The sequence below is a fragment of the Carassius auratus genome, chromosome 6 (genome assembly GCF_003368295.1).
Source record: "Carassius auratus strain Wakin chromosome 6, ASM336829v1, whole genome shotgun sequence".
NCBI lineage: Eukaryota > Metazoa > Chordata > Actinopteri > Cypriniformes > Cyprinidae > Carassius > Carassius auratus.
The window spans coordinates 25,696,379-25,720,690 of NC_039248.1; the positions used below are offsets into that span (position 1 = coordinate 25,696,379).

Here is a 24,312-nt window from a genome sequence, read left to right on the forward strand (position 1 = left end):
AAAGTAATGGTTTACAGTTGAAATGCCTTAATAATGAATTTGTTTCTTATACAAGCAGCTTTTCACTTTTTAAGAGGTTAATTGATGGACTGGAGTGGTGTGGATTACTGTAATGTTTTGGCTGTTTAGTCTCTCATTCTGACGGCACCCATTCACTGTTACTCACCAGTGGTGAGCAAGTGATATAATGCTAGATTTCTATTCCTTTAATCATCAGCTGTGTTCATATTGCAATACCAGGGTTAAGCTGTTTTTAAAAGTAGTACACAAAATAGTCAATATCCAATGATAAATGTTGCAAACATAACTGTGCAACACTGTTGTCACATGGTCTTATATTTTTCAAAGGTTATTCTAAAATAGATGTCACATTTTCAGTTAAGTTTTGTGTAACTATGTCTTAACTTTTGGCATTGGGATCAAACAATGAGTCAAGATGGTGTTATAAATGGTGGCTGATATTACTTACGGTTCTTTAGCCACACTGGAAATGGAAGGTCAAGTGGATGTCATTGCATTGTGGGATACAGTATTCAGCTCAGTGAGCTCTAGTTTTGCACTGCATATTCTGGCAAATGCAGAAGGTCATATTGCTTTTCCATGCATAAACATTTTCACATGACATTCAACGTACATAATGCATACCGCAGAAATTGAAGTATGCTAAAGCCAACATGAAAGGGACATTTGCAACGCATTTTACTTCAGTAAGGTGACATTTCTAGCTGCAAAAGTATGTTGAATAGAAAAGAAAAAGCAAAAAAGACGCGGAGGAAGTTGCATTGCATTAACCTAAAAACAAACAGTGCATTTCTTTAACGCACGGATGAATTATTTATAATAAATCTAGGAACATTTTTAAAGGATGTACATAAAAGTACATTTTTATCTAATGCATAAAATTACTCTAAACTCCTGCACACTGCTTGTTAAACAGAGATATTAAACTGAAGGAAAGCTATAAAGGACCTCATCACACTTTTCAAGGCAACACATCACCCGCACACACACATTTTCAGTTTCAGGCAACTGATTTGGAAAAGTTGTCTTTGAGGGCATCTCAGCTCGATGTCCTTTATTTGTTTATTCCTCCACCTGACTATCCTTCACTGGAGTGTTTTTAGTGTCAGTCGAGCCCAGTCATAATTACCCAAGACAACTTCTAATTAGGAGCTCAGAATCCACACAGGACAGAGTGATCGGTTCATTTTCCCCCGTCCATACACCACCTGTTTAACTCCATTCATTACCTCATTTGTTAATTTTATCACCCTGTTTTGAAGGTTTAATTAAAGGATGAGAGAGTCATAAATGACATTCTGAGGACTCTCTCAATCGCACCTTTATCTTTCAAGGGTTCATTTTAATCACAAACAAAATTACAGGCCACTTCTAATTAGGGTTAGTGTGCATGTGTCACAGTCCAAATTTACCAATAATAACCCTAATAATGACTTTTAGAAACAAAAATGGTATCCTCATATTTTCTAAACCCTGCACAAAGAGCGGATCTTCTTACTATTTAAATCTAGTTTTTGAACCAGTGTGCAAAATGCAACATTAAATGTCATTAAATTTCATTAAATTTCAAACAGTAGCATGTTATACTGTACGTCACATGACTGCATCACATCACATGCTAGATTCAATTAAACATTTTATATTTTTAGGGGGCCATTTTTTAAACTCAGCTTTCTTATAATGTTTTTGTCCTTTTTTTTTTCTTTTTTTATAGCAGAATTAAGTCTTAATATTTTATACAGTAAACCAGGTTTCTGCAGGTTTTATTTAAGATTTTTTCAAGATGTTTTTAAGACCAAGTAAAGAAAATTATAGTTATATAGTTATCAAACATCACAATGAGTTGTATTAGCAACACTTGTATGTTTAAAAATACAGCCTCCAACCGATTTCTCCATTTATCATTTTACAAACAATTAGCTGAAGGCCTGAACATCTCTGTTCCAGTCACCAGGATATGGAATTAACCCTAATTTCTACTGTACCTCATGTTTTAGGCATAAACTCAATTTTGTCATATCTTAATTTTGCATCTTGAATAAAAAAAGTATCTTGATATAACAATGTTTAGATATTTATACTGGTATAAAAAAAAAAAAAAAAAAAAAACAACTACGACTGAGAAAGATATAATTTTTTTCGCAGTACATGCAATATTTAGTGCTAAAACTAAACAAATTTAAGACTTAAGACCCTTTTAATGAATTAATTTGTAGAATTAAGTCCTTTTAAACACCTGAAGAAACCCTGATATACAGACATAAAATTCACACACTTCAAAAACAGCATGCTACACTAAATGTAATAGGATAAAATCAAAACACTTACTCTATATTGTGTTAGAGAGACAGTGCTACAGTATTTTGGAAACAAAACATCTATGTCGTATCTAAATTAGGGTTGCCGCTGTGAGGAAAATTCCCCATCGGTTAATCGACGTGTGACGACGCGGTAATACCGGAATCATTGTGGGGCAGGGGGAAGGGGAGGGGGTGTCCTCTTTTCCTCGCTTCCTCCCTTTTAAAGGTACAATTTGTAAGATATTTGCAGTAAAATATCCAAAAACCACTAGGCTAGTGTTATATATTTTGTCCAGCTGATTACTAACAATATCTCTAATGTTTTCAACTACTTGTAAATCATGAGAAAATTCCCATCTAAACAGTGACACGGAGCAGTGCAGTCGTCAATGACATTAGTTACCCTTTGTTACCACCTTTACTGACATAGAAACCACATGACAACAGTGTCGTGGACAAATGAAGAAATAGTGTCTAGCGTCCAGCAAACCACTAACTTGCTCCAAACAGTTCCTTATTTAATTCTTCTTGCACGTTTTATGGTGGATTGTGTAACTTATTTATGGAACATAATTACCGTTTACCGTCTACCGCTGGTTCTGTTGACAAGGACAGCTCCCGTAAACGCAAGCGTACGGGCCAACCAAACGACCCAAGAAGAGTTTGGGACGAGAGGAGAGAAAGAGCGAGGATCAATATCGGTGTTGCATTTTCTAGATGGAGAGAGCTTTGCGAAAAACTTATTTTACTCGACAGGTGAGTTTTGATTCGTATCTTTACAGTAAAACGATGCTACTATAATGATCAACAAGATTAGTGTTATGGGGCATACATGCTAAATGCGTTGCATCGCATCTCTAGACCCACGCGAGGACGAGTCTGATACATAGTCTGATATCGCCTTTGCATTAACTTTGTATGTAATTTAGTCGCGCAAATTTTTCCTCCTCATCTTGTTCTCTCTCTTCTTGCACTGTTGACTGCGCTTTCCTACCAAGGATGACCGTTTCTTGTTCTCTTCAACATTCGGGTCATAGTCATCCCGGTAATGCGGGTCCAGGAATATTGTCTTGTGCATGAGCTGCCGGCTTGCTACCGACTTCATATTTCTCATCTAAAGGCGGTCACACACCGGATGAGAAGCGCTGCACCGCGTCTAGGACATCTCGAGGTATCACACATCGGACGCGCACATTTTATACGCACAAGCTCAATTTCCAGCTAATTTAATATAAAACTATGCAGATGGCGCTCTGTGGTGCGGCAGGAATTTGAACAGCATCCTGAGTCGTAGCTGGGCGCCGCAGACAGACGGCGAGTTTCGTCGCCGGTGTGCATACACTCATAGAGAATAATGTGTTCGAATTTTAAAGACATGGCACTGTGCTTCTCGTTCGGTGTGCGACCCCGTTAAAATAGATATAATGCCGGTTTTCAAATTGGCTGTAAGTTGTCTGCAGCATTGTAGCTGCGTTCAGTTTTTAATTATAGTGTATGCTCTCTTTTAAATTATTTATAATTGCTATTTTTACTTAATTCAAATAAATATTTTAAGAAAAATAAAATACTTTAAAAAATCTAAACGACGATGGGGATGGTGTCACGGTGGGAAAGTGATGTAACCGGTGTTGTGGTTTTAAACCGGTAACACCGTCAACAGCGTCTATCACGGCAAGCCTAATCTAAATGTGCATTCACTTATCTTCTTGTCTCTCCTCTAGCATGCATGTGCATTAGTGGACCTCTAACTCTTGTGTAATCTGTTATTTGTACATCAGAGCACTTGGCAACTGACTTCCAGCAGGCAGATGCTGGTGTTTTAATGTAAATAACTTTGTGCTTTTGGACCAATGGCGATGTAATCAATTAAAGATGAAGCCATTGGACCATCTGGATTATGATGGTGTACTATGAATTAGAATTTACAATTTATTTTTTCATTTTAGATTTCAGTCTACCATCTGGATTTTTAAAAGTACTGCATTTGTTTTGTTTTTTTGCAAAAAGTTATCATTTTCCTGTTGTAATGTATCTGAAAGCACATCCTCAAAAAGTTTCCTGTGAGACATCGAGCCAAAGTACAATCATTAGAACGGCCTGTGATGGAGATCTGCCTGCAGGACTGAAGATTACAATTTCTAGGGCAGGAAAAAGAGCAGATCTCTCCTGCTGGAAATGGGGGAGAGCAAAGCTCCAAAGGGCATCGCAGAACAGCATGGAAGAAGAGGAGAGTGGGAGGGAATGGAATGGCACCATGCCACAGTTTGCTGAGCGAGACGACGGAGACCAAATGGATGGACAAGACTGTGATGATAAAAAGAGAAACCTCAGCTTGAACTGGTAGACCTGATTTCCACTGCCAGCTCCCATCTGACTTTGTCGACTAAAACACTTCTTCTTGGAAAGGCAACTCCGCTGTTTGCATTTGTACTCATAGATATTCATAAATTAAGCTTTTATGTACATTTTGAATACACTGAAACAATATCAATATTGTATATTGAAAATGTAAACACTTTTGCATATGTACAAATTCAGAGACAAATAGCGATAAAAATAATGTATTATTATTATTTTTATAATACATGTAAAAAAGTACTCAAATAAATAAATAAATAAATAGTTTTTGCAAATCCTCTGATGGCTGGATAAAATGTGAATAATAATAATAATAATAACAACAACAATAATAAAGTATTATTTATTGCAATAAATCAAATAAAATGATCGCTAACAAATAAATAAATATTATTAAATAATAATAATAATGTATTATTTATTGCAATAAATGAAATAAAAATAATGATAACACATAGATAAACATTATGAAACAATAATGATAATAATAATAATCTTTGTCAATCCAACAAGCTGGACAATATGTAATGACAAACTCATTAATTATTGAAGTTAATAAAAGGAATGATTCATGTCAGTCTTTAGAAATAAATAAATTATAAATATGATAAAATCGTCGATGGGTTTGTAAGTATTTTTATGTCTCTAGAGTTTGAACACAATATTGTTTGAGTGTTTCTGGAGATGTGCAGGTGTGTGTGTATGAAGGAATCGAGCTCAGCACACTTTCTGAGTCTGACCCTGTGTTTCTCGGGCCAGCAGGGGTCACGAGGATGTCGGTGGGCCGCTGTCCCCTTGTCTCTTTTAATAATGAGCGATGTCCTCCAATTAGAGACGTTGACAGCCCCTAAAGCAGCCAATCATTAATCACATGCCTGCCGTGCACTCCTGATTTATGACTTCTCGTGCTCTACTGTTCCTCCTCTCTCTCATTAGACCTCCATTCCTCCTCTACTCATCCAGCGTCCTTCTGCACGCTGGGAAATCAATCAGCTGCAATGACCTTTCACTTATACAATCGAAAGGTTGTTACTGAGTAAATGATAAATACGGTGAGATGTATATTTGTGTCACAAAGCAGAATTTAGTAGCTCAGAGGTTGCTCTTTCATAACTCAGAACACTTCAGAATCAACATAGTCTCATAGTTCTCCTAAAATCCTTGATGTTTCTTTGACAAATTCATTGATGAGCTTTACATTCACACAAAGACTTATGCAAGGACACTAAACAAGCCAATGTGAAACAGAGACACTTAAATAAATACATTACAAATAAAAACAATATCGAAATATTATATAAAATACATATTTAATGTTAATGAAGAGTTTTCATTTGAAAGAGAAAAATATCGGTCACTTACAGCATCTGAGTCGGCTTTGGAGTCGTAGTACTGGATGTCATTTTCCTAAAATAAAACAAAACAAAAAACACAAATATTAGTGACGTAAACATTTATGTTAAAATGATTGCCTTGACCATTAATAACTTTCCAGCTCATGTCATTTCGATTTACCTGCCTTCTGCATTATAGTTTTCATGTGAGATCAAAAAATAAATAAAAAAGTAAAAAAGATCCTTATTAACTCATTAGTTTCCCAAGAAAATAAAGCAATAATGAAATTACAGTCCTGTCCTGAGGGCGCTTTGGTGAGACGTAATTCTCATTTGTTTTGATGCTGTCTGTTGGGCTTTTTTTGTATTCACTGTCGCATGCATATCCTCTTTTTTGTTTGTTGAATTACACAAAGCAGAAAGACGGAGCCTTCTTTTATAATAATAACTCACCGACACATGACACGACATGAGACTTCACCTGCCATTAGTTTCGACCAGATTTCGACCTCACCCTAACATCATTTAATCATTTAGACAGATGTTTAGCTGACAAGTGTCAACCAGCCTATACTCATTTATTATAATTATTTATTATTTTATTACACTCAAAATTCATTTATTAATCAAAGTGAATGCTAGATTTGTCAATATACATATCATAAATACTGAGACACTGCATTTGTCATTAAAGATGAAAAAACAAAAGTTTTTGCATGAAAATAGAAACAGTAGTACATTAGAATAATAAATATTATTATAACATATATATATATATATATATATATATATATATATATATATATATATATATATATATATATATATATGTATGTATGTATGTATGTATGTATGTATGTATGTATATATATATATATATATATATATATATATATATATATATATATATATTCTATTAAAATATAAATACAACATTTAATATATATATAAATATATATATAAATATAAATATATATATATATATATATATATATATATATATATATATATATATATATATATTTTTTTTTTTTTTTTTTTTGAAAATTGGAGCCAACATAAATGATTGCACCTCAGTAGACCGTCTCAGTAATTATTGCTTTAGAGTTGCATCATTTTTATAATTTATTTATTTTAATAGAACAGAAAAGAACGTTTTTCCACCACTTCAATGGATTCATGTTAGTATTTAATGTCAAATATAGTTCACATTAAATACTGACATATCTTCTCTTAAAAACCTGTCTGTGAAGTCTTGGCTGAGTAAATTTAACTTCTTGTCTAAGATTGGACACACTATGAAGACATGATTTGACGTATTTGAGAGTTTGTGTAAATGCTTGGATCTGAATGGATCAGATTAACTATTTGCAAGATAGTAAGCATGCCTAATGTTTTAAACAGCAGTATTTTGTTGTTTATACATATGCATGGACAGTTCAGTGACTGCAGTCATTTTACATCAATGTATATTTTAAAAAAAAGTAGTTTGTTAGTGCAGTTAATGTGATAATTGGAGCTAATTTTATTTCATATGGAAATATCACTGAACTTAGTTGTTCATGTAGGTTATAAAAGTATTATGAATGAAAGAATTAAAAGCAGTATGCATACTAAGGGACCAGAATCCATGCCAGTTCTATTCCCATCTCTCTCTTCACAGCCAATCCAAACAAACCAGACGCCAACACCACAGTGACAACAACAGCGCCTGAGCTGGTCACAAGGCAGCAGTCAAAAACGCTGACAAATCTACAAAACCCTGCAACACACACACACACACACTCACAGCAGCGTCTCCCGGGACTCTGTCAGGAGATCAACAGATAGAGACAGAAATAGAGTGAGAGAAAGTTGCATTCCTTCGAATCAGAAAGCAATGACCTCCCACCCTCTCCTCTCCAAACCTCTCTTCTGGCCCCTCCGGGTCTCTCAGGACGGGACGTGCCGAATCTAAAGATCCTTTCCACAAAACGCTTAAATGCATAACACACTCCTGCAGCCAATGTCATTTGAGAAAAACAGGCACCTTTCCGTTTCCAAATTCAAATATTTACATTTATATTAGACAAAGAACGTCTTTAATGACATCTTCCTGGGATTTTAAGGACTTAATGGATGCCTAAAAGGATGCCTTCAGTTCAAGGTCATGACACTTTAAGATGTTTATTAGAAAAATAATTTAATTCTGATATTTCTATACATGTTCATTTTTATTTTATCAACTGTTCACTATACAAAAAACATGATATTAGGGTTTAAAGATTTATATCTTCTGACAAAAAAAAAAAAAAAAAAAACTAGGTAATGCAATGATGGAAAATATGAAAAAAAAAATTAAAAATGCAAATTAAATATAAATAAAATTTAAATGTATAAAATATGAAGCATATGATTTTAATTTTAATGTTTATATGTTAATATAAGATACAGATAATAAATATTACATCATATTTATATACATTTATTTACCTTATATTATAATAAAATTTTAATATACACTACCCTATAAATACATTATTCTTTATATAAAGTTAATAGATTAAAAGTATCTATAAATAGATCATACACACCCACACACTTAAAGGGTTAGTTCAGCTAAAAATGAAAATGATGTCATTAATGACTCACCCTGATGTCGTTCCAAACCCGTAAGACCTCCATTCTTCTTCGGAACACAGTTTAAGATATTTTAGATTTAGTCCGAGAGCTCTCAGTCCTTCCATTGAAGCTGTGTGTACGGTATACTGTCCATGTCCAGAAAAGCGCCCAATAACAAAGATGACAGGTCAGCAGTGTCCCTGCAGTGTTGTGAACGTGCTCACAACAGACCCGGAAGAGAAGACAATGCTGAATAAAGTCGTAATGTTTGTTATTATTAGACCAAATTGTATTTTTGATGCTTCTACAAATTCTAACTGACCCTCTGATGTCACATGGACTACTTTGATGATGTTTTTACTACTTTTTACACTGTTTCAATGGAGGGACTGAGAGCTCTCAGACTAAATCTAAAATATCTTAAACTGTGTTCCAAGATGAACGAAGGTCTTACATGTTTGAAACAACATGAGAGTGAGTCATTAATGACTATTAATAACTAACCCTTTAATACTGTGTAAATATTTTAACCAGTTGTAGTACAAATAAAAATATATATTTTGAATAATTTATTTATAGGGTAAAATTATAACTTCAATTCATAAATTTTAATCTTTTAACAAACCACTGGCAACTAAAACTTAAAAAAAAAAAAAAAAACTTAATATTTACTGTATGTGCATAGTGCATTACGGCATGCCAAAAATTTCTAGGAAAAAGAAAAACAAGGAAAGGAAAGAAAGGATTTAAAAAAAAAAAAAGAGTTACTGAATTTATTCTGACATGTTTTGTTTATACCAGTGAACAGCAAAATGCAAAATCCATTGTTAAATCCATTATTTACACATATATTAATAAGGCACACGTTTTGTAGAATGAAGTGAAGGAGAAGAGGAGACAAGAGGTGAGGAGGAGAGATGAGGAGAAGACAGGAGAGAAGAGAGAAGTTGAGGAGAAGAAGAGAGGAGAGGAGAGGAGAGAGGTGGAGGTGAGGAAGAGAGGATATATGAGAGAGGAGGAAAGGAGAGGAGGAGAAGAGAAGTAGAGGGGAGGAGAGGACAGGAGAAGAGGAGAGGAGAGGAGAGAAGGAGAATAGAGGAGGAGAGGAGAGGAGGAGAGGAGATGAGAAGAGGAGAGAAGGAGAAGAGAGGAAAGAGGAGAGGAGGAGGAGAGGAGAGGAGAAGAGGAGAGGAGAGAAGGAGAAGAGAGGAGAGAGGAGGAGGAGAAGAGAGGAGAGAAGGAGAAGAGAGGAGAGAGGAGAGGAGGAGAAGAGAGGAGAGGAGAAGAGGAGAGGAGAGAAGGAAAAGAGAGGAGAGAGGAGAGGAGGAGAGATGAGAGTACAGCAAAATGCACTGTTAAATCCATTATTTACATATATGTTAATAAGGCACACGTTTTGTAGAATGACCCTTATACTGCGCAAAGGTCACACGCTCTCACAAGGAGAGAGGAGAGGAGGATAGATGAGGAAAGGACAGGGGGAGAGGAGAGGAGGAGAAGAAGAGAGGAGAGGAGTGAGGTGGAGATGAGGAGGAGAGAGGAGGAGAGGAGGAGAGGAGAAGAGAGGAGTAGATGAGAGGAGAGAGGAGGAGAGGAGGGTAGAAGAGAGGAAAGGTGGAGAGGAGAGGGAAAAGGAAAGGAGAAGAGGAGAAAGGAGAAGAGAAGGAGAGGTGGAGGTGAGAGGAGAGAGGAGGAGAGATGTGAAGAGGAGAAAGGAGAAGAGGAGGAGGGGAGAGGTAGAGAGGAGAGAGGAGGAGAGAAGGAAAGAGGTGGAGAGGAGAGGAGTGGATGGGCGGCAGTAGACTCTATTAATAGAAGTTCTCTGCAGAGACAATCCCTCTGGTGGAGTGTGGGTGTCTCTAGTGAGCCAGTGGGCTGCAGTGTGTGTGTGTGTGTGTGTGTGTGTGTGTGTGTGTGAACTGTAAACATGTGAACTATGATCTTACAGTCGTGCAGCAGCTCAGCACAAGCGCTCCGTCCTCACACACTTGTGCTCAACACACTAACACACCTGCCACTAGCACTAACAATGATACTCTACCATAGTATGTGAGTATGGTAATCCATCATAAGTATACCATGGTATTTAATTCAGGGTTTTTACCATGATCTAAAACCAAATAAACATATACAAAATCTATTAACTGAAATAAAATAAAAATCAACTGAAATTAAATAACTTTTAGAAATGTAACTGTATTTTCATTCAGACAGTTGCCAAAGCCAAAGCCAAATTAAAATAATATTATCATATCACTAAGATGCCATAGCATTTACTTTTTCCAGGTCATATTTCACCCCCAAATCTAAAGAAAAAATAAGAAATAATATATTTATATTTAAACATAATATATTTATAGATCTCACTGTTTGGAAATCCCATACTGAATTACTATAATTTTTTTTTTTACTTTGTCTGTTCCAAGTTGGAAAAATTAAATAATTATACAAATAATGAATTAAAATAATTATCTATATCTATCTATCTATCTATCTATCTATCTATCTATCTATCTATCTATCTATCTATCTATCTATCTATCTATATATATATATATAGATAGATAGATAGATAGATAGATAGATAGATGATGGCTTTTCTTCTGGGCTTTTGAGTTACAACAAATGTGTTTTAGAAACACACGGTTATAACAGCCAGAGAAAAGACTAAGACAGAAATCAAGGGTCAAGAGCCCAACTAAAGCAAACATTGATCTCTAACATGGTTACTTCAAATGAAACAATAAATCAACATCTAAACCTTAGTTCATTCTCAATCAGATCTTCTGTAGACGTCTGACAGAAATAAAGTCAGTCTGGTTATTAATAAGTGGAACTGGTGATGCTGTTTGTGAATTGTTTAATCAGATCTTGAGAGATTTCATGTATTTTATTTCAGTTGATTTCATCTAAGGCTGTGTCTGAAGTCAGTTGTAGTAGTTCTTGTGTTTCTCTTTTCTTCAGTGATTCTGTTTGTTAACAGCAGCTGTTCATCACTAATTCTCAATCAGCACTTAGTTAATCACTTAATTACTTAAATGCAATGTATATCTTCTTTCAGTGAACTCAACTGAATTAAGTTCAGAGTACTCGTAACTGTTAGTTTTTTCAACTTAAATGGTTTAAGGCAATCAGTTTCCTCAAACGGTTTGAGTTAACATGTTTGAGTAAGGCTGTGTCTGAAGTCAGCTGTTGTTCCTTTCTCTCTTTTCTTCAGTAATTCTGTTTGTAAACAGCAGGTGTTCATCACTAAAGCTCAATTAATCACTTAATCACTTAATTGCAATGTATATCTTCTTTCAGTGAACTCAACTGAATTAAGTTCAGAGTACTCATAACTGTTAGTTTTTTCAACTTAAATGGTTTAAGGCAATCGGTTTCCTCAAACGGTTTGGGTTAACATAACTTAAGGATATCTGTTTACTCAAACCGTTTGAGTTAAGTTTACTTGTCGGGTATTACAGTCAAGGCAATCGGTTTACTCAAACGATTTGAGTTAAGTTAACTTGTTGGGTTTTACAGTGTACATATAAAAATATTATAATATTAAAGTATTATACACACCGAAACAGACTGGCTATAGCATTCCCTCAATATCCCACCTGATAGCGGTTCTATCCTGAAATGGTTCCTTGTGTGTGATTTGATTCTTCATTACATTTTCTAATCAATTCCAAAAAGCAGAGCAGAATATAAATTAGGAATCACTTCTCTAAGCAAGTACAGTAAGTGTTCCCGGGATACTCCTGTCCATCTGTTTCCACTCCCTCCGTCTCTTCACAATGACCACACATTCATACAGAGGCCTGTTTACAGTTTTCTGCCATTTAACAAGAAATATAAAATCACATTTTCATTCAGCATAGTATTAAATGAAAGACTAGAAGGATGGATGATGTTAGTTTAGAAAACACCACAAATCAATTCCAATGTGCTACGGCCAACAGAAATGCAAATGGATTGAATAAGCCTCCATTTTACTAATTTAAATTGATTGTATAAAATAAAACTGTGACAAAATGCTCAAGACCGTGTGTTGCATTTACTCATTTTAATTAACTAGACCGAACAAGCAGCAAACCCATTTCTCAGCGTGTGCATTTGTCCTGCCAAAGCGCTTGCAGCTCGGCTGCGTGCAAGTCAAATGTAGTAAAATGACAACAGTCAATAAAACAATTACAAAAGAAATCTCAGCCGCTTCCGTTCAGCACTCCTCAGTCTGCCATTAGAGGCGTGCTGCTGCCGGTCAGCTTCTGTTGCTATAGAAACAAGCATCTTTGTTCCACATCCATAATAATGCTGATTTGTCCTTTCATTTCAACATGTTTCACCTTCTTGTCATTTCTCTCGTTCTCCGATTCGACAGGTGGGTCTTACAGATGTACAAATGCTGTCATCATTTAGTTGCCCTCATGTTGTTCCTGTCAGAAACCCAGCTTTCTTTTGTTAAAGGAAACTAAGGTCCAACGTTTGGAAACAACACCTTAGTGTGAAAGCAGAACACTAGAGAAAATCATACAGATTTGGAAAAACATCAGGGAAAGCAAATAATGGCAGTATTTCCTTCCATAACTAGTTGAGCTGCTTGTTTCATGCGTGACTGGTGTAGCTGTAATGGATGAGCAGTGAGTTTTTCCACCAGCAGGGGGAGATGTACTCTATTAACCAGCAGACACTTGTTAGGATCAGAATAAAATACTACTCAGACTAAATCTGCATTATGAGGTCAAGCTGACTCAATACATTCACAAAAATGTGTAATTTACAACTAGAGCACATGGAAGACTGTATCCAATAATGCAATGCATTTGACTATCTACATTTTCAGGAAAAGACAGATGTTTTAAAATAGTGCTGTCAAACGATTAATCGCGATTAATCACATCCAATATATACGTTTTTGTTTACATAATATGTGTATATTTATTATGCATATATAAATACACACATATGCATGTATTTATTTAAGAAAAAAATTAATATATGTTATATGAATATAAATATATACAAGTTAATTTTTTTCTAAAAAATATACTATATGTGTATGTAAGAACTTGCACATATATTATATACACAAAAACCTTTTATAGTGGATACAATTAATCATTTGACAGTTTTTAATGTTCTTATTCTTGAGTCATTATTTAATAAGATTTGAAAGTGACTTTTGATTTGAAATTTTACAGTTTTTTTTTTTATAAAAAAAAAAAATGTAAATAGATTTGAAATAACATGTAAAATATATTTCTGTATTTAAAAATCATGGTATATAATATAATTATTCCATAAGACTTTAAAGAGTAAAGACATTTTAAAAGGAAAAATGTATTATGTAAATATATTTAAAATAACGTCAACTAACTTGCTGAATTAAAAAAAAATGTAATTTGTAGAAATGTCTGATATACTGTAATTATTTGGTCAGACTGCAGAGTAAACACTTTTAATACAAAGAAACTAAAGAGATTTAAAATGCTAAATATCTCACTGAATTATAAAACAAAACATCTTGCTTAATTAAAAAAAGTCTAATATAATTATTTGATAAGACTACAGAGTTAAGACATAAATAGATGTAAAATATGTAGATACATATAAAATATATCTAAAAAAATAAAAAATAAAAATGAAGCATTTGATTTTACATAAAGCATGCTGACACCCTATTTTTAAAAACCAAGTAGAGACTATGCAGAAAAGTGTGCTTGTTCTCCATTGCAAACAATGACACACATAAATGATCTGACACCTGCGACAAACCACAAATTACAAGCTACTATTTATCAATTAATACATACGCTGTATCAATTAATACACATGGACTCAAATGATCACATCTTTCAAAGACTCTTCTGAATGCGGCTCAAGTCATTTCATCATCTCCATCCACATACATACACAGCAGCCTTTCATGACACCTCGACATTAAAATTACAAACGATCTCTGTGTTATCCATGGAGACAGCTTAGAACGGAGCCCATATCTCCGCCAGACACACGCTAATTAGTTTATAATTACAGCACACACACACACACACACACAGATGCCGAACCCCCCGATCTGATCTCTAAAACACACATTGCACAGTACGCAAGCCATTTATTTAAGGAATCTGATGGATTTAAGAGTAAAACGGGATATTCACCTAGTGTATGAATGGGAAATCGGCGGGATTTGATTCTGTCCATCAAACGTAGACTAGATTTCATTCTGGGAGCAAAAGAGGCGGAGCAAGAAAATATTATAAAAATATAATTGCTTCTGGGTGTCGTGACATGCAATACTGCTATAAAACTTCAAAAATCAATCACAAACTGAGAAGTGTCTTACCGGGGTTGTTATTGGTAATTTAAAGTAAAGTAACAAACTGCTCAACAAAGCTGAAAATAGTAAAAAAAAGATAATTCAAATTATTAACAAGGGCTGGTTAAAAATAAGAGGCATCTGAAAAGTAAAGTCATTTCAGAGGTGGAGCAAGTTACATTCATGAAAAATATCTGAAGAATATACAATGACTATAAATACCTGGAAGGTTAAAAAAAATTAAAAGAGTAATTTATTATTTCAAACTGGGATCTGAAGTTTCAGAAGTGATATACAAATAAACTGCAATTTTCAGCACTTTGCACTAATTATATAAAATTAAATATTAATAGTTTAAAGTAAATATGATTATAAATATTTTAAATGTATAATTTTTATTTATAGAATAATAATATTTAAAGTAATAAAGTGTCTCTTTTGATGTTTCAAATAACTTTTGTGAAAATAAAATGTCAAAATATGGGTGAAATAATGTTCCATCGTCATTCAGCATAACTGATCAATTTAAGTAACATTTTTTTACTTGTATATAAAAGAAAGAGTAAAAGAAAAAGTGACATAAAATATAAAATTAAAGAGATCATACAGATTTTTATTTTAAATTATTTAAATCTTCTTGCTGACAAATGGGTAAAACATACAGTGGACTGAGGAACAGTGGCACAGATTGGAAAATCTTTTGGTTACACATTCATTTGTGAATTTGTTTCTATGTGACAATAAGAGGGATTTGTGATTTCTTTATCATCTATATACATCGACAAATAGTTTACAATAAAACCAGGAATATATGAAGAAAGTAAACAAGGTCAATTCTGATTTCACACCAGAAGCGACTGATCTTGGTTTAAAGAATTACTGCACCTGCATTCCTGTCAGAAAAACTTCACTAGTGCAGATCCGCTCATGTTTAAAGTTTAATGTGCAGTTGTTTTGTTTCCTGAATCTATCAAACGTTGCATGCTTTATTCTGTCTGACAGACGACTCGTCTATAGATCGTAGTGGTGGGCGTTTGAAAGAAAGACAAAGTGACAGGAAGACAGAGAAACGGTGAGATCTGCTCACTCTTACAGCAGGTGATTCTTGTTGGTGTTGCACTCAGAAGAGCCTGACTTCACATCAAACCCATTACATTTCCTCATTACAGCACAGCTACGATGGAGAGAGAGATGTGAACGTACTGAATCTAGTAAGAAAGAGGTCTGATTGAACTCTTCTGCACTTTGTAAGCTGTCTATCTTCTCATCTCAGTGTTTCACGCATATCACAAACCAATCCAGGAAGCTATGGCTGAAACCACTAATAAATATATTTCTTTTCAAATTTAATTTATTTCAGTCAGTGTTGGTTTTATTTCAAGTATTCATTTATTTGTTTGTAATGGTAATTTATTTCTTGCTTCTGGAAATCACCAGATTTGGTCAAGTTTACCAGGTTAGCACCTCAAAAACACTTAATTTAATTTAATTTTTTAATTATTTTTTAAAAGATTTTTTAAAGTTATTTAAGATTTTTTTTTGTTTTAAGAGTTTCAACCGAGGCATTAAGCAGCAAGTAAACCAGTTATCAATATTCTGCTTGGTTTCCAGGTTATGCCAGAATAATTATGTGAAATAATCAGTATTTAATACACATACTGTCCAGGAAGCCTGTTTAGAATTTTTATTGCAATTCCATTTCTTCACATCAAGTGACAATTATAGACAATAAGACAAGCATTCACGGTCCATTCGAACAGCTATAATTTGGGGTATTTTTTAAATAACTCGATGGGAAATAAAGCAGTTGACTGGAACATGAAAAGTTATTCATTTTACTAGTTTACATTTACATACACTTTTGTATGAGAGACACTAGATTTTATTATGATGAAAATATTAGGTGTGCCGTAAAATGGCATTATAATGAGTGTCCAACACTGTATTGATGTGTCATTCTTCATTTAATACAGTATTATTTAAAATCCCTATCTTTTATGAATCTTTCCTCCTTTTCTCCTTCATGACCTGTTTTTCTTACACCTTATTTCCTTCTAATTTCCTTCAGATCATTGGAGCTGCAGGCAGCACAATCGCTCTGTGAATATTCCAATCCTCCGATAAGGCGAGGGAATGCTGTCCTGTTGCATTGTGGGTAAAATGGTTGTCTATTGTACTTGTGAAAGGGTTCCATTGAAGAGTCTGTGTCTAGCAGCAGATAAAATCATAACACGGCGTGGACACACTGCTTGATAACAGCAACACACACACACAGACTGCAACAAGCTTAAACTGATCTGCATAAGTGTTTTAACGACCAAAGACGAATATCAAAAGTCAAAAGAGCCCAACCACAGCCATCTATGATAATCTGCTCTCTAGATACGGATCTAGTCCCTCTTTTAGTGGGATTTGTTCTCTAGTTCATTCTCTTTCAGGAGGAAATCACAGGTATGTTGTGTAAACACAATGATAATTAGGGTTTTGGGTTTGTTCAAATCACTCTAAATATGTATCACAGGAATTATAAAACAGGTGCATCTCAATAAATTAGAATGTCGTGGAAAAGTTCATTTCAGTAATTCAGCTCAAATTGTGAAACTCGTGTATTAAATAAATTCCATGCACACAGACTTAAGTAGTTTAATTTTTTGGTTCTTTTAATTGTGACTATTTTGGCTCACATTTAACAAAAAAACACCAATTCTCAACAAATTAGAATAAAGTCACAGACAATCAGCTAATCAACTCAAAACACCTGCAAAGGTTTCCTGAGCCTTCAAAATGGTCTCTCAGTTTGGTTCATTAGGATACACAATCATGGTAAAGACTGCTGATCTCACAGTTGTCCAGAAGACAATCATTGACACCCTTCACAAGGAGGGTGAGCCTTGTGAACAAACATTCATTGAGAAAGAAGCTGGCTGTTCACAGAGTGCTGTATCCAAGCATGTTAGCAGAAAGTTGAGTGGAAGGAAAAAGTGTGGAAGAAAAAGATGCACAACCAACCGAGAGAACCAAAGGCCTTATGAGGATTGTCAAGCAAAATCGATTCAAGAATTTGGACTGAAGCTGGGGTCAAGGTATCAAGAGCCACCACACACAGAAGGGTCAAGGAATTTGCTGAAGAGAAACTATGGGCTATTGTCAAGAGGAAAATGAGAAACAAGACCAAAAAATGCAGATGAGCTGAAGGCCACTGTCAAAGAAACTTGGGCTTCCATTCCACCACAGCAGTGCCACAAACTGATCACCTCCATGCCACGCTGAACTGAGGCAGTAATTAAAGCAAAAGGAGCCCTTACCAAGTATTGAGTACAAGTAAATGACCAAATTAAGGGTCTTATGAAGTATTCTAATTTGTTGAGATTGTGAATAGGTGGTTTTTTGTTAAATGTGAGCCAAAATCTTCACAATTAAAAGAACCAAAGACTTAAACTACTTCAGTCTGTGTGCACTGAATTTATTTAATACACTAGTTTCACAATTTGAGTTGAATTACTGAAATAAATGAACTTTTCCATGACATTCTAATTTATTGAGATGCACGTGTAATACCACTACACATTAACCATAACATGTTTCAGTTTTTGTTTGCTAAATATTCACAAACTAATAGCAGAGAACAATTTTCTTACTATGTGTCAAAATTTGCCAAAACAGTACCAGTCCAATAACTTTGATTGTGGAAAACAAAACAGATACAAAATAAAATAATTAAATACTGGTTTCAAAAATACATCAGATAAAGCCAATCTCAGTCATTAACATAATTTTATCAGAATCAATTATAAAAAGCTTTAAGGTGCCCCTAATATGGGTAATGAAAGGTTAATATTTTGGTTTTGGGAGTCCCCAACAACAGGCTGACATGCATGCAAGGACAAAAACACTTTCATTATCTTATAATGCATTTATTTTTACCTACTTATTCAACAACTCCCAAACGATTCAATCAACGATTCATTTTTCCAAACCCCTCCTTTGTGGGACGCTACTCTTCGGTAATTGGTCCGATTGGTCTCTTTCATCACTTCTGTAATGACTGATAAATCAGTGTTTGTGAGCGCAGTGCTGCTCTGTTTACAGCATTACCAGGGAAAACGCTTTTTTACCGCTCCAAAAGCAGACCCTAGTGGCAAAGAATGAATTGGCTTTTTATTCAGACCAACATGAAAAGACCAACAAGTGGGGGAGAATATGCTAATGTTTCATGTTGTTTTAAAAATGACTCGTTTCAATGATTCAGAGTCGACTTCTTTCTTCTGAGAGACGATAACGTTATACACGGTGCACTTTCAGATTTAAAATGTTGCAGGATGTTTCCATTCATTAGAGCTGTGTTACGCACTGCATGAAAGGTAATTTTCCATAAATCCATAATAGAGGCACTTTAAAAAACAGAACAATTATTATTATTATATTTTTTGTTTTTAATTTCCTAATTATTAATTATACAAATAATTTTTTGGCCAATGTAACGTTTCAACAAACAATAAAAAATGAAATGTTTAAAAAAGTAGTTAGAGTGAAGCAGTAAAAAAAAAGAAATAATAAAGCTATCAGTATCTATCCTTTAACAATGGTCCAAAAATGTAACTACATAATAAAGAATTCAATTAATAGATTATTGATGCCAACTTTAAGAAACACAACTAATAAAAAGATCACAACAGCATTAAGAGCACTGATGCATTTCACACTAAATGCATCTTTCCTCACTATTTTAGAAATCTTGTCCTACAATTGTAAATTTTTCCCCTCTTTCTATTCTTATTTAAAAATGCTTTTAAATGAGCGCTTTTCCGAGAGAGAGCCAAAGAGCCGCTGGCCCTCTTCAGAGCCGCCCTGAGAGTGGCCAATCAACAATCAGCCGCTGTCGTCATAACCCTGTTATTTGCGACCCCATAATCATTTCCATCAAAAAGCAGCGATGTCCATAAAATCTGCAGACAACATCCAAATCACAGGCAGCCTTTTAGAGAGGATACACATCGAGTCAAGGACACTGAGAGAAAGAGAGTGTGAAATATTGATGCATGTCAGTCCAGATGCACATTTAATAAACATATGCACTGACCAGACCAACACATAACCAGATCAAACAAACACACACACACACACACCACAATCACCATGCAAATGTCTTGTAAACATTTCCCAGGGATATCATTTACAATTGAAAAGTTAGAATGTGCTCAAAACGTCCAGCAATATTGAAGGGGCGAAATTGTTATCTGTCATACAAGCACAAACATATTTATAAAGCCGCTGAAAGGGCTGTCAAAACAGGGTTTTCCTTTGAATGTTGTCTGTTTTTACACTCTCTTCCAGCAAGAGCCAAAAAAACAAACATTTAGCGAATTATAAAAAAAAATTAAAAAAAGATGAAAAAAGTAATGTCATATAAAGCAGATTATTTCATTTTTTAAATATTTTAGTTGTGTTGTAATTAAAAGTGTACTCATAAATACAAAAAAGAAAAATTAAAAATTAAAAAAAACAATATTTTTAAAAAATATCACATAATTACATAGAGATAAAAAGTTATTAAGAAATAATAAAATTATATAGAAATTATGCCAAATTTATAATTTATCAATAAATAAAGAAAAAATAAATATGAAATAAATTATACATTAAAAAAGTTTAAAACTACTATAATATATCCTTTTAAAACTGTCCAATTATTGGACCATGTAATCCAATAAATGTAAGCAAACGTTACTTTGGAGAATCACCCACATACGGCTGATCTGCCCTCATAACAGTGATGTCCTCAAAACACTAATGATACAAAAATAAGTAGTTTAATTACATTAGTAGCTTAAGATGTTACAGTATGAATGACTGACAGGCTGTTGCTACAGATTTTCTGTTCTCTACCCTTTCAAAAATATACCGTGGTAACATTATGATGATATCAGATGGTAGTACTTTGGTACTTTGATATATTCCTAAGAACTGAAATTCAAGTGTTACAGTATTTATTAAAGAATATGACGATAAATATTCAAAACAACATGGTAGCACCATACTTTTCTGAATAGTAAGTATTTTAAATACAGTATGATATTAATAGGATTTATCAGCTTTAGCATAAAGTTACGGTTACTGCTTTTAATAAAAAAAAGTATAAGCAATGGAAGTTTTGAACGACGTCTTCTTAGCAAACATCACTGTAAATTGTATTTTGGGAATTTAAAAAACATCTTGCAGCAAAAACCATTTTTAAAAGGATCTAAATCCACACAAAACATCCATAAAGAGTCAGACACATGAGACTATAAAATAAGCAATGACAGATAAATTATGTTTCATTATAAGTCATTTCAGTTTAGTTTTTAGTGTGGCACAGAAGCAAGCATGGTTTTTTGTGCTATTTGCCTCAGCGTGAACGACGCCGGATGATAAACAAAAGACAAAGCCCGTTCTGCATGAAAAACAGGTCCCAAGTCTTCATTTCTCCGCCTGATAAACAATGTTCTCTTTCAAAAGCAAGCAAGAAAAACCCTCCAGACTTCCTGCTTTTATGCTGAACTTTCAAACATGCATTAAATTGTTGCAGCACTTGAATCAACGCTGCATCGACGGACTAACTAGCTGTGAAATAAACTACTGATTGTTTTTCAAATGACTTTATGCTAAAAGAAGCAGAAGATTACGGTTGATCAACATGTGGCGCTTTACTTTATCTGAACCTGCCACTATCAAATTTGTCACAAAATGACTCCTCAAACAGCATCATTTAATCTCATGCAAGTGCTAAAAACCTCATTAACAAATCGTGAACATGTCCATGAGAGAAAATGGGCCATCTCTACCATTTTCAAAAGAGCTAGTTTTCTCTTTTCGCCTCGCCGCCAGACATGGACACACACAGACACAGAGATGGAGAGAAAGCCCTTCATGGGGGTTTAGCGTGTGATGAGATGGGCTGTTGTCTTTTGGAGCGTGGCGAGGTGGATTTGGGGAGCTATCGATTGGTATGGAGGGATCGATAGGGAGGCTTTAGAAACACCTCAACCCATGAGCCCCGTCTCCTCATTCGGTCCGGCCGAACTCCTCGTGGCCAGGGAACTTCTTCTGATTCATAGAGACTGCGCAATCATTTACAATTATGTTCTCTGCGGATGCTTTCTTACTAAAGCGACTCGAAAAAGTGCACATGTGGTGTAAGTGATAGTTACTAAAGCCGGTATCAAAGGATACGAATCAAGTAATAAAGCGAGACCTCAGGCACCGAGACAAGAACTGCACAGCAATTACATACATGGGGCTAACAGTGTTTCTGAGAACACGCTTCACAATAAATGATCTTTAATAGTATTCATAGCACATTGGATTCAAAGAAACTCATCTCATCAAGAAATGTGTTATAGGCATCTTTACAAGCTCTTTTAGAGCTCAAGTTAAAAAGCAACAGTGCAGGTGCCCCAAAAAGTATTTGCACACTTAAAGGAATAGTAGCATTAAAGTAGCATTCTATTAATTGCTCAACAATGGATCTACTGCAGTGAATGGGTGCCATCAGAATAAGAGTCCGAACAACTGATAAAAATACGACAAAAATCCACACCACTCCAGTCCTTCAGTTAACATCTTGTGAATTGAAAAGCTGTGTGTTTGTTATAAACAAATCAAGCAACATGTACAGCACCAAAAAAAAAAAAAAAATACTGTTCTGGAAAATGCTGTTGGATTAGGGACTGTTATTATGGATTATGGACTAATTATGAATTAGTTTCATACAGACACACAGGTTTTCACTTCACGAGATGTTAACTGATGAACCAGAGTGTTGTGGATTATTGTGATGTTTTTATCAGCTGTTTGGACTCTCATTCTGACGGCACCCATTCACTGCAGAGCATCCACAGGTGAGAAAGTTATGGAATGCTACATTTCTACAAATCTGATGCCAGCTGCACAAACTTACCCACCAAGTCAAGACTGTGTCATAAAAACTAGTTTGACCAACTAGCAATGCCAAGGGGTAATCAGTCTTAATTTCCATTACAAATAAGACTAATCTACCTTTTCATAACTGAATTTCAAAAAAGTTATCACCAGTCTTGAAGAAAATAATTAGATGACTAACTAACTTTAGACTAGTCTAAACAGTTTATGCAATCAACCCCTGTCTTGATGAAGAAACAAACTCACCTACAAATTTCAGGTAGTTTTTATGTATGGGCGAACTATTCCTTTAAGTCAGACTTAAAAAGTCTAGATGTCATTAGATTACATAAACAACAAACTGTACTGAAGAAAGTTAGTAGAGAACAAACCTTGCATTTTTCAAGCACAAGACATTGCACAATAAAATTTAACTTATAAACCTGTTGTTGGAATCTAAAATAAAAGTAGATTTTCCTGCAGAATGATTGTATTCTTGAACGTTTACTGGATCATGTTCATGGGTAATTTGATGAACTTCAGAGACACTGAGCAAAAAAAAAGATCGAGTAAATACTAATAACTATTTTGTTATCTAACGCAATGACAGTGAGATTTTTAAGCATGATTTTAGAGAAAAAAAATCCCTCATGCAGAAGGTTTTCTAAAGAACTAGAGAGTAAGAATTCCTCTTCTCCACAGAGTCTTTGGTTGAAATGACCTGTAGTTGTAAAAGTGCAGACAGTAAAAAGATCTAGTGTTAGAACTGAAAGCATGCAGTGCAGATTTAGTCATTTTCTCTCTTTCTTTTTCTTTGACCTTTCTGTTTCTCCTTGACTTTGATCCAAACTAACTGCATCTTCAGCATGCAGAAGTGTGGTGGCTCCAGGAGAGAAGCCTCAGAATATTCAGTGAAGACGTGGTTTGCAGGAGCGCAGAGGAGGCTGAGAGCTAAAGCTACCTGGAGGAGAGACACTCCAGTAAATTACAGAGACGACTCCAATCAGGATGCTAAAATTACAAAAGCTGAAGGGTCACCAAGGCAACCACTGGAGGCAGAGCGTGCAGACGACATGCATGTTGATGAAAGTATGGGACGAGATTAAGAATCATTTCATCATGAAAAAGGCTCTCGGGCTGTTCGCAGCACAGCTCACAATAGCATACTACTTACACCATTTTAGCAGTTTGCAGTATGTAAACGGTGTCCAGTATGCAGATTTGCTTTGTGCATCACAGATGACCTACTATATGCACAGCATGCTGTATCCCACAATGCAATGCATTCAAATGTGACAAAGTGGTTTTACCACTAACATTCTCTTTTCACTTTATCTGCCAAAGTTTTCAAAATAAAATGCATGATTGAAAGTGCAATTAACAAAAAAATATAAATAAATACTTATTATCACTTTATTTTATCAGCCAACTTAAAAAAAAAAGAAATAAAAAGGCATACTACAATAACAATATGTAGTGTGTAACAAACTAAATA

The 24,312-nt window shown here is 34.6% G+C and overlaps 1 protein-coding gene across 3 annotated transcripts in view; it reads right to left on the reverse strand.

The window, feature by feature from the left end:
* Nucleotides 1–24,312, reverse strand: part of LOC113103988 (voltage-dependent calcium channel subunit alpha-2/delta-2) — a 259,966-nt gene that overhangs the window by 68,480 nt on the left and 167,174 nt on the right. For all 3 annotated transcript variants that reach the window (XM_026266026.1, XM_026266024.1, XM_026266025.1), the window contains exon 5: nt 6,042–6,086. In XM_026266026.1, the coding sequence (XP_026121811.1) occupies nt 6,042–6,086 (45 nt within the window). The remainder of the gene's footprint in view (nt 1–6,041; nt 6,087–24,312) is intronic.